The following is a 12542-nucleotide window of genomic DNA, read 5'->3' as shown; positions in this document are numbered from 1 at the left end:
TAAATAAATTTAAACACTTTTTTTCAACATAAAGGTAAGCTACCTCTTCAAGTTCAGTCTTATGAGTAACAACTGAACTCTGGTGACATCTTCCTGCTTTTGTAGTGATGGGACTAGAGAGTAAGCACAGGTGAGATGAGTGACTCTTTGATCTCACTGATATATTTTTATTGCGAGGGTGGAACCACATTTCTAAGGCTTAAAGCTGCTTATGGGAAATGAAAGGTGAGCACACCCGCAGATACCAGTGTGTCACACTAAAATGCATCCTCCCTGAGGGAGAAGGGAGGCAAGGAAGAGGGTTATGCAAACAGATCATCAGCAAATAATGCCTGGGCCCAAGCAACAAAAGACAAATGCTTGAATGCTACAATTGGGAAATAGATGCACGCACATACACACACAATAGATAAGTACCTCAGAGGCGTACAGATACCTAGAGAAAGACACATGCTCAAACAGCCAACCAGGTATGGGGAAACAAACTCTAAGAAATCTCATATTGGAATAGCGTATATTTCTTCATGATTTCTGTGTCTTTATTATTCACTGAAAATGACATTATTAAATCACTGAATTTCAAAAATTACCAACAACTCCAGTATATTTCTAGAGTACTGTGACAGGCTGGCATTCTCCTAAGCATCCTAGATGTATCATGAGAGGCCATATCATGTACTATTGCAGCGTAACAAAACAGCTCATTTGGATCCAGCACCTCAGTGATATCATCCTAATGAGGAGCAAATGGGGAATGAGGCCTCGCTCACATTGTTGTTGCCACAGATTACACCTGACACCTAAAATGCTGAGGCTTGATCGGGTAGCTGTTCAAACGTATCAAAGGCAGTGGAGAGAAACCCAACACCTCTGCTGCGAAAAAGCGTCGGGGAGAGAATGTGAGAGGGCAAGTACGGTATGCAGAGAGGCAGGCAGAGAAAGCCATCTACATTTCAAATGCAGAGGATGTTTTCCGTTGGATGTTTATGAAACATGGCTGCTGGGATTGAGCAACTGTAAGAGGATATGGCATCAAAGAGCTGCTCAGAGAAAACAAAACAACAACACGCCGCTGCTCGCGGAAGAGGAGAGTAGAACACAATTCCTCCTAAGAATTATGCAGCAGCTTCTACTGATTACCTGTAACATTGGGCCTCTGAACGACTCGCTCGAACCTCATGCCCGGACACAAACTGTCTGGATGACGAGTGGGTGTGGCACGATTCTGACCAATGGGATGACAGGAGGGTTTTGCTTAAAAAGTGAACAATCTGTGGATGGAAGAGTGTACCGAATGGTGTGATGATAGCAAAACAAGGATGCTAATGCAAGTGACATAAAGCAACCTGGAACTGAATGTAAAAACAGTCCAGGTAAACATTCTTAAAATCATCTTAAAGTTTCACTTTCAACAACTTGTCCTTTAATTATTCTATTTTATGAGTTTAGTTAGGTCCTGAACCATTGATTATAGCTTACCATACCAGCATTATTAAACCAGCCAAAGAGGGTCAGAGAAAAAGAAGTTTAATTACATTTACTGTAATCCTCTGGAGGTCATGTTAGCGTTGTACATTGATAACTGCAGTCAGAAATAAAACAACTGTGGCCACTTGTTTTCTCACACCAATTAAAGGGCATTTTGACAGATCAGGGACTGCTAAGACTTTAAGTCTCAGTGAGGCTTTTAATGAAGCCTGTGCCTTGTAAAGATACTTTGTTCTACAGCAGTTTATCAAACGTCTATAAATGTCTAATATTGATTATTGATATGTTTTCCTTATACATTTAAAACAGCTCTGCTTTCCACTATTTAATTAATCAGTTTTCAAATTCATAAAGAAACAAATATCATCATTAAAAAAAAAGAAAAAGAAAATCTATACATCAATAAATCACATAATATTATTTCTATCTCAAATGTACAGTGTTTTTAAGTTTTGGTAAGATATAAATTAAGTATAAATTAAGTATAAAGTTATTATTATTATTTATTTATTGTTGCAGTTGTTAAAATTAAAGTGTGTCAATGTAAAGACACTTTAAATGATCAGATTCTATTGAAGCTGCTTCTACTCACACATTATCAGACTGAAATTGCTATGACAAGGGTATTCTTTCTTTGCACACAAAGCTAATAAAAAAAAAACAATAACTATGGCGAATACACCAATCATTTCGGTTCTGATTAAATGGTTTTAATATTAAACAGCTGCCATTCAACTCTTTGTATACATTATGTAAAATTCCACTAAAATATGCACCTATGATGCCTAAAGGCTTCATGCAAAATGTGGTAAAAATGTAAAAATGTAAAAAAAAGTATGTTGAAATACATGATGTTATGAGTTTTTAGTAACAATGTTTTGCTGCAACTAACTGATCATAACAATCTTTAAGTGTGGTGTACATGCATGCAGGCTGATGATGTTTGATTTAATATTAGGAGACAGCAAATGAGCCTTACAAGACACAGTCATCTGCAGTAGTACAGGGTGCATTGCATTGTTGTGTTGCCTTAGTGCTGATAAGAGATGTCTCGGCAAAACCCTGAAAAAGCTTGTTTTTCTAACACTCAATCCTCATTAAGCTCAATCAATACTCCTTTAGTCCTTCAGCTTACTGACTCATTTCAAAATAACATTACAGGTCATTTGTCTCATCGTTGACGACGGCATTATGATGATTTCTCGCTCTCAGAACAAAGAATGACACAGAGAGGAGAGAGAATGTCAGATACTAAGATTTCTATGTTGTGGATACGACTTTATTTATTTTATTTTATTTATTTATTTATTTTTTTGGTGAGAAGTCATTGAAAAATCAATGTCTGCTTCCTACAATCCATTTCAACCAAATCAATCATAATCTAGCCGGCTGGCAGGGGAAAGAGAGAGAGACAGACAGACAGAGGGAGGGATATGAGAGAGAGACAGAGAAAGAACGAGAGGGAAAAATGCACACAATCTTTGTCTGAAATCTCTCAATTCTAAATCCATTCTCATAAAAAGCTCATCATCACATCGTTTAGCCTGGCTAACGGCCTGTCAGTCACCAGGGGCCTCTGAGGAAGACTACCGGGAATATGGAGCCACAGCTGGGGGACCCAGGGACCAAGTCTATCTCTGCCATATGAACACTTTAAAATTGACTGGGATGGTAAAGGCTATCACGACGAGAATCAGCAAGTCGATTAAATCTGCTAGAAGTCCCTCATGGTATTTTCACACCTGTTCCAGGGGACAGAAAAAAAATACCAGAGTAATCACGTTTAAAATAAATGAGCTCCTGCATCAACATTCAAGGTGGTTTCAATAAAATGTCCTCGGCAAAAATATAGAGTACTGACAGATTTAGATTGCTCTTTTTAAGGATCAGCGTTGCCACTTTTGATCTTGTGCCCTACTTACATAGATATTTGGATCACGCTTAGAAGCTCTCCATTACAAGCAGCATTGTTATGAGTGAACACATGCTTGTGTACGCGGCCACTCACACAATCAAATGCTTACACATAATATTGTATGGAAAATAACCGATACAAATGTTTACTATTTCCCTGGGTTATGCATATATTTTATTATTTAAAGCAAAAATTAAACACACAGTTGTCATGTACTGAAAAGATGACAAACATTAACTGTAGATCACGTTGATATTTGCTTTCACAGTATTACAAACATCTACAAAACATTTTAAAACAGTGGTCAATTATCGTTGTTTTTACACTTTCTGCACTTAAAGGCAGACAAGTAGATTTGGTAAAAATATTAATGTTTTTTAAGCATTAAAAAAAAGAAGAAAATAAATTAATGAAGCCATGATGAACAAATTTGCATGATGTGTGTAAAGTGTCTTACACTATAGCTATATAATTTCTATTACATAATATAAATATAAATGTTTATTTAGCTGTTTAATGCTATATTAATAATAATTATTATTATTACTTATTATTATTATTATTATTACGTTGCTTTGCTTTGCTGCTTAGGGAGCAGGGTTTACTTGTGCACATGTGTTTAATCATTTCATAAAAATGGCAAGGTCAAAAATAAATCACATCCATTATTCGCCACGGATCTCCCCAAAGCATTAGCGGCGGACTGTTTAGAATTTCAATTGGCTTCCAAGTGGCAAAACCCCTTAGCTAATACATCAAAGAATATTTGGCGTCAACTAATCGGTTTAGGGGCAGATTTGGAGTGGCTAAAATCCGTTTGAGGGGGCAGAGAGAGAGGTAGGCTACACGTTACCGACTGCCCACTGCTGTCGGGAGAGACACGCCAACCTTGTGCCTCGAGGAAACCTGTCATGCACTTCACGTTAACTAACTTCGTTTAACCAGCCCATTCTGCGCGCGAACGCGAGAAGCAATTAGTCTGCTACAATAGATAATGCTTTCTAATAATAGTTTCTAAATCCAAATTAAATTACGTCGTCTCCCTGAGGCATGTTGCTGGAAAAACATCACTTGAAATAGGCTACCTCCCCCTACTCTTTTTTTTTTTTTTTTTTTTTTTTTGTGATCGTCCTTGTTATATTTCCTTTGACATAATGCATTATTGTGCAAAAGATTCAGACTCTTGCATATCCGCACGACTAATATTACAAACATGCATAATTGGAAACATAAGCGTCCGTCATAAAACAAGCAAGAGGATAACTTATACATCAGTGAGCGCACATATCCTAACATAAGCCTACACCTCCCCTTGCCGTCCAGTCTGGGAGTTCACGGGAGCATTTCGGGAAAATAAAACACGCACCATTTCAATATAAGACCCCTATGCTAAAACACCATGCTCAAAAGTGCTGTTTTTCAAGTATTCGTCCACTTACCTACTGCTTCGATGAGGGTATTATGTAAAGAATGTCGTTTAAGTTAAATAAGCAGTTTCCTACCTTTATGCCTGCAGCGCGTGTAGAGTGTGACTAGTCCCTGCTTTCTTTCTCTTTCCAAGCTGTCTTTCATTCACCCCTCCACTGTCGCTAAACAGACTGCTTATCGAATCCTATTGGTGAAGTGGAACTCATTACTGCCGATAATACTCTATCAATGAATATTGACGTCATTTAAATGCTACTTCCTGGGTATCCTTGGAAACTGATATACTATTTAGAGGTGTCTGTGCAATGGCCACTTCCAGCTGTGCTTCAGAAAAAAAACGGAGGCATATACTATAGCTAGCTAGTGGGGTATTTAACGAGATTAAGGCTTTTAAATGGAATATGTTTTTTTTTTCTATTAGGCTATATACAGACGATTCAAAATGTAAAATTACAATAAAAACGTGTATGTCTATTTTGGTTTACTCATTAATAGATATTACAAGAAAAAAGCTACTGCCATTCTCGAAAGCTCCTCAACTCGATTTAATGTATTCATATTGACCAACATTCAAGGGTGGTGCAGATATATTAAAACACTTCACTATATCACAGTCGACAAAGCGGTAATTCTGTATGTCTACAGTTTGTTTTGCTTTGAACTTAGCATTGGTCCACTGAGTTTGAGCGTCATCTTTCTTCACCATGCAGTAACACGTGACATCATGAACACACTCTGTAGCAGCGCCTACAGCGATCCCTTTCGGCTCAAAGAGACTTTAACAAGTGAGCCAATCCACTGACTCCTGCGTGAAGTTCCTCAGCCACTACTTTTGTTTTTGTTTCTTTAGTTTTTGCTTATTATTCTTCAACACTGGATGTATAGGCTATCAGTTCACCTTTGTAAATAAGTCTAAAATGAACCTGGTAGATTAGTAGATTTGGTATTAATGCAACATTTGTATTAATGCAACCTAGGTGTGTGTATATATATATATATATATATACACACACACACATTTTGCTTGTTTTATTAGGCTTGTGTGTACTGTTGTGATGACGTGTAGAATGCTAGCCTATATAAAATAAAAATAGTAGGTTACTTAATGCATTTTTATCTAGGCGAAATAAAATATTTAAGATATATCTCTTGTTATTTGTTAGAATATACGCAGAAAATATAGTCTGCGAGCAAATAGAATAAAATGAGGATATTCGCCGCCGCACAGGAATATATCTGTTTGAATCAAAGGGGTTTAGAGCCCCTGGTCGTGATGGATTTGCCGTGGTTCATATGGTCTTAATCGGTCTGCGCTTGGGGCTTTGGTATATAGGAGAAGAAGATCTGGTTTGTTCCGGGATCTAAGGCGAAAACTGTCCAGCGGACAAATCAGTTAACACCTGTCAAAAGTTGCTTCTTCACTTTCTTACCGTTGAGACTTGATCTAAGATCGTATACAGTCACTTTATGTTCTTTGTTTCTGAAAAATGAGGAAAACCCGTTTTGCAAAAACTATTGTGTAAAAATAGCTATAGCTAATTATAGTCTACAATGAGGCAATAAAGTAGACTACCTCCAAATTATCGATGATAATTTTCAGACGCTTGACACTTCGAAAACAAATCAGTGCTCAGCTGATTTAAGGTACGATGGATCACAGTTTGTCGCGCATTCTTAAAATAAAGTGTTTCTACAAGCTTGAAATGAGCGACGAGAACACACACACAAACACTATTTTTGGAGAATGAAGAACTGCAAACAATACTTGTGTACTTGTCTCTTGTCGTATTCGGCAAGCCGTCCCTAAGAAGACAACAGTCCATTTGTTATTAATCATGTGTGAAAATGAAGGCTTAGTATATTTATAAAATGAGGAAAGTTGAAGTTGATGTACTGGCTCGCATGAGACCGCCATCCAGGGGCTGTAGCTGCTCAGTCTAAGGCAGTGAGGCTTGTTAGAGACAAAAATAGGGGGATAGCGGGGGAGATTGTTAGTGAGTGCCACGGTACGAATGTAGAGAGAGAGAGAGAGAGAGAGAGAGAGAGAGAGAGAGAGAGAGAGAGAGAGAATCGATTTAGGCTGGGCTGCTGTAACCCAGCTCCAGCTTGCCTTTCCTTCGATGACTACACCCCGAGAGGAGGAGCGAGAGGCTCATAGTAGGCGTCAGAATCCTCAATTTCCAACTTAGCATCCTGGCAGTGCACTCTCCGAAGCAAAGCCCCAATCCGAGAGCAAAAAACTTGTCCCGCGCGCTCGGCATGAGAGTCACAGCGCGCGCAGAGAGTGAGAGAGCGCCTCGAAAATTCGCGTGCGAGTCTGACAACGACTGATTAACGATTGCGAAGTCTATGCGTTCGTCATTCTCTTTAATTATCACTACTATCAACGTGAGGAGGACGGGACGGAGGTCTGTTTACTCGGAACTCTATGAGCGAGCGCATAGAGCGCGTGAGAGTTTGAGTGAGAAGAACTCAAGTGAGAAGCTTAAATTTGGATCAACACCATGGCGTACCCTCAGGGCTACTTGTATCAGCCATCCGCCTCTTTGGCACTCTATTCGTGTCCTGCCTACAGTACCAGCGTGATATCGGGACCTCGGACAGAGGAGCTAGGGAGATCTTCCTCTGGCTCTGCTTTCGCTCCCTATGCCGGATCTACAGCGTTCACCAGCGCCTCGCCAGGCTACAATTCCCATCTCCCGTACAGCGCTGATGCGGCCGCCGCCACTTTCACTTCCTATGTGGTGAGTGCGCTCTTCACTTTCTTATTTTTCTACTTTTAGAAGTTGCCGGATATTTTTTTTTTACGCTTTGTTGTAATGCATGTTGTGTTGCAAGACTGAGACACAGTAATCGTTTGCGCAACATCTGCGGTTATATCAATCAAATAATGCATTCGCGGAATTTGTTTGAGTTTCATGACACTTTTAAATAAAATATACTGCAGTACAATTTTTTAAAACAACCAAAAAAAATTGTTTTCAAACATTTGATAATTTTCTATAGCCTACAACGTAAATAAACTTCGAATTATTGAAATGCAAATACAGAAACATACAAACATGCTTTCGCGTATTTACTGAATTAAATTGGCATATATATATATATATATATATATATATATATATATATATATATATATATATATATATATATATATATATATATATATTTATATATAGACTACATGATTATTTTGTTGTGATTTGTGGCAATACGACTTCCTCGGTTCTGTGGGCTGCAGGCGAAAAGGAATACATCATCAGTTGTTCCCCATTTGTCTTTATCCATGTATTTAGTCAAATGGGCTACTTAAAGGAAACATGTTCTACTGGCTATTTAAATGTGAACTGCGTGCACGTAGGCCAGCGCTGGTCAATGCGTGTACAACACACTGTCAGATGACCCCACATAAAAGCTGCAACTTCTAATTAGCTGGCTAATCTGAAAATAAACATTGTCAAAAGTCAGTTTAGCTGTCGAAGGGAGATTTATGATCGTTAACAAAGAGGAGGGATTTTGGATGAAAAGTTGTGAAATTGTATTTCACAATATGAGGGGAATGAGGCAACTGACCAAATTTAAATGATAGAATATGTAGTCCCACGCCTTGCGCTTTACTGTTTTGATTAATTAGATTTAAAGTGTGAAGCATACATGTGGCATGCATGTGTGTGCGCGAGAATGTGTTTGCTTGTGGTGTGTTTGCGTAAGTAGTCTGTAACCGATCCTACATTGTATGCAGGTGTCCATTAAGTGATATTTTGCTAATAAAACCATTGGTTTGGCTCCTTGCAGAGCTCCCCGTATGACCACACGACAGGCATGGCCGGATCTATAGGGTATCATCCTTACGCTGCTCCCTTGGGCTCGTACCCATATGGAGACCCAGCTTACCGCAAGAATACTACCCGGGACGCCACAGCCACTTTGAAAGCTTGGCTTAACGAGCACCGGAAAAACCCGTACCCCACCAAAGGCGAGAAGATCATGCTGGCCATCATCACGAAAATGACCCTCACTCAAGTGTCCACCTGGTTCGCCAACGCCAGGAGGAGGCTAAAGAAGGAGAACAAGATGACCTGGACCCCACGGAACCGGAGCGAGGACGAGGAGGAGGACGAAAACATTGATCTCGAGAAAAACGACGACGACGAGCCAAACAAGCCCACGGACAAGGGAGACTCCACAGACACAGAGACAGGTCTGTGGAAAAATCATCAATTTTTCATTGCAGTCGTTTCCACTCCGGGCGCAAAATTGATTGCTGGTTAATGGTGGTATATTATTTATAATGGGAGAATTGCTTTAAATAATAATCACCTTGAACTCCTCTAATTTGACTTCTTATGGACTGAGAATTGCTGATGACGTATGGTGTTTTGCACTTCATTTATCTCGAGCTGCATAATAAGGACACAGCTGGCGCGCGGCATCTCATTTAGAGCTATAATAACACCAGCCATATTTTATTATTATTATTATTATACAATAATAACAAATGTTAAATGACTTTTACATTGCACAGAAATACATTTCATGATTGTTTTTTTTAATTGTGAAACTAGGCATACACAACAGTTTTAAACGTGTATGAAATTCTCTCTCTCATATATATATATATATATATATATATATATATATATATATATATAATGTTATTATGTTATTGTCAGCAAATTTTGTTTTATAAAATCCCTCTATATATTTTTTTTTAACTTTCAGATCATAAACTCATCAACCCAGGGGAGCTACCATGCGACAGGTTTAAAGACGAGTCTCATGCTAAAGATCTTGATCCACCTTTGACAGACTCGGAATTAAAAGACACAGAGGAGATGACGGATTTCCTCGCCGAGCAAGCAAAACCCACCACCTCTTCTCCCTCCGTCCTACAGAGAGGGAATGATCTCATTACGCAAGAAAAGCCCTCAGAACCGGGCCACGCCGCGAGCACGGGGAACAGCAACGTAACATCTGTTATTCATTCTCCCCCTTCGGCGCCCAAACCCAAACTCTGGTCTCTAGCCGAGATCGCCACGTCTTCGGACAGGTGCAAAGGGAGCAGTGAGGCTCCTCAGGCCGCGGGGCTGGGTCAAAGCACAGTCATAGCCAGCGCTGCCTCGCCGACCCGGTCCTCCCCTCAGTGCCCTCTCCCTAATAACAATGTTCTTTCTCGGCCTATTTACTACACGTCCCCTTTTTACCCGGGCTACACGAACTATAGCACTTTCGGACACCTACACAGTAGCCACGCCACCAACACCAGCTCTACGGCACATTTCAATGGATTAAGCCAGACTGTTTTAAACAGAGCCGAGGCTCTGGTAAGAGAGAGCAAAGTAAGAAGCCAAACACAGGTAGATCTTTGTAAAGACTCACCTTATGAGCTAAAGAAAGGTATGTCAAACATTTAATACCGGATTCATCGCCAGTCACACGGACATTTATTTATTATTTGTTGTTGCTTAAAGAAGAAGCAAAAGAAGACGCATTTAAAAAAAAAATCCGAGGACAATTATTTTCTGAGTAAATGCTTATCCTCAAAATCTTAGTTTCTGAATGGTTAATCAAGAAGATGTAACTTCTAAGAATTGTCTTAAACGCTGCAGCCGCCTGAGTCTATTTGTATTAAAGACTAATATGTATATTTAATGTAGCATTTTGTATTTAAAATGGACAATACACTATCTTTGAAGTAAATTATGGAAAAGAAAATGTGTGCAGCGACTGATTTGAGAGTTTGCATGCATGTTAATGAGAATTTGATGGCTGCACAATTTAAAGCGGTATTATTTATTTACCGATATGTGACATCATGAACGGACAGCTATTCCTGTTAAACGCTTAAATGCCGAGTAAAGCAGTGTGATAATACTTGGAATTAGTATGAACATACTGTTTTAGGACTTACCCCTAAAAAGAAAACAAGAAAGCGCGGCACATTTTGAAACTCATGCGGTTTGGGAAAAGCTATATGAAGACGGGTCTCTTTATTTGTCGACTGCTGTTAAGTTTTTACTCAAGTTTTTCCCGATAGCATTTGGTCGGGGCAATGCTCATCTATATTTTGCAAACAGAGAGATGCCTCGATGGATGAATATTGATATGACAACACCGGCAAAAGTGTCGAGCAGTCATTTAACCCAATTACATTCCAACCGCGTCGTGTTATATGCAAAGCAATCAGGTGGCGAACTCCAGTAATGAGTTCGATTTTATGCCAAATTTAGACCTCATTACTATTTCCTAGGCGTGGCAAAGTGGTTAGAGGCGCGCGGCGATGCGGAGTGGTTCTGGGAGCATACTGCTCTGTTATATCATTAAATGGTAGGATAGGCTTAATAGTGCTTTGGATTATAGACGCTGATGGCTTTCAAGAGTGTAGCCAAGGTGCCGTGACAAGCAAATGTCCCCCTGGCGTGGCCTGTCCTGTCCTGCACCTCTACCCTCGCCCGCAGGTAGGTGTCACACTTGCTCTTAATTTCGAGGCCTGATTCTTTGGGAGACTCTAAGTGAACCTTTTTCAAGAGGCGCAGATAATATGGAGTAACAGATTAAATATAAAGTTTCAAAATGTTTATGTGCTTTAGCAATTACAGAAAGAGTTATCAAGATACAAATAAATACAAATACTAATAAATACAAATTTCAACTGATTTAGTTATACATTTTAAACTATTTCAGTCTCCAAATTACAACACAACAAATATATAAATTATTACTCTCTGGAACATAATAAAATAATAATAATAATTTAAAGAATATTTATTTTGTCGTCGGTTATGTGCACAGATCAGTTGTATGATTTAACATGGTTCCATTAAATATAATTATAAGTATGCTACGATATTAATATCATTAATAAACTGCCTTTCATATCGAAGTATGGCCTTCTTAAAATGGAAACGGACAATTACATTTTTTTTAGCACATCCTCTACATAGGACTGATATTTTCAGGATTTCATCTAAATAATATAGCATCTTTTGCATTTAATTATAACCAGAAATGTATAATAATGATACTAATAATAATAATAATAATCGTTAGGACTGGAAGCGACTTGATTCATTCGGAGGTCGCGTCATTAATCTAGTTTACTTTGCGCACTCTAGTTGAAAAGTCCCCTGGGTTTCATTTAATTCCCCTGGCTCTAATGTCCTTCCCCGGCAGCAGAGCGGGTGAGGGGGGCAGCTATATTTAATCTCTCGGAGTGGGATGGAGCTGCCGCTGCACCACATCAGCCGGCTAAATAGCATAATTATGTTTTTCTTTGCTGATCCCTCTAGGAGTTGAAGTATTCGATGCAATGCCCCGTGTGTGCATAAGCCCTTCTACAAGTTTAAAAAGCAGCAATTTATATTCTCGAAGACAGATGGTTACATTTTCCTCACAAATTAATCTAATAAACATTCATTCGCTTGAATTGTTAATATTATTATTATTATATTTTTATCTTCTCTTCTAATGATGATATGCCAGGATTAAATATTGAAATATCGATAGTACGATCTCATTTTACGCATGAAATCAGTTGGATATTTCAACTGTACGGGGATTGTGTAAAATATGTTTTCTATTGACACAATAGGGTGAGTATTTTTAATACATTAAAGATGCCTAATGTACTCTGTAAAGGTCGTGTGAACTTAAAATAAAATCGCATGGCTATAATGCAAAAATAAAACCTATATTTAACGTTCAGACA

General features: G+C 38.8%; 1 protein-coding gene across 1 annotated transcript; it reads left to right on the top strand.

Moving 5' to 3' along the window:
* The first annotated feature begins 6961 nt into the window (after positions 1–6961).
* On the top strand, positions 6962–10549 carry LOC132121992 (Iroquois homeobox protein 5a). The gene is made up of 3 exons (XM_059531783.1): positions 6962–7575; positions 8630–9035; positions 9557–10549. The coding sequence occupies exons 1-3, from the start codon at positions 7336–7338 to the stop codon at positions 10246–10248; spliced, it is 1338 nt and encodes a 445-aa protein (XP_059387766.1). The 5' UTR covers positions 6962–7335; the 3' UTR covers positions 10249–10549.
* Positions 10550–12542: the final 1993 nt, after the last annotated feature.

The sequence above is a fragment of the Carassius carassius genome, chromosome 3, assembly GCF_963082965.1.
Source record: "Carassius carassius chromosome 3, fCarCar2.1, whole genome shotgun sequence".
NCBI lineage: Eukaryota > Metazoa > Chordata > Actinopteri > Cypriniformes > Cyprinidae > Carassius > Carassius carassius.
This window is presented reverse-complemented; position numbering and strand designations above follow the sequence as displayed.

Coding starts and splice junctions, on each gene's coding strand:
- LOC132121992 (XM_059531783.1), top strand. CDS start 7,336: ATGGCGTACCCTCAGGGCTACTTGTATCAGCCATCCGCCTCTTTGGCA. Junction 7,576..8,629: donor CCACTTTCACTTCCTATGTG/GTGAGTGCGCTC, acceptor GGCTCCTTGCAG/AGCTCCCCGTATGACCACAC. Junction 9,036..9,556: donor CTCCACAGACACAGAGACAG/GTCTGTGGAAAA, acceptor TTTAACTTTCAG/ATCATAAACTCATCAACCCA.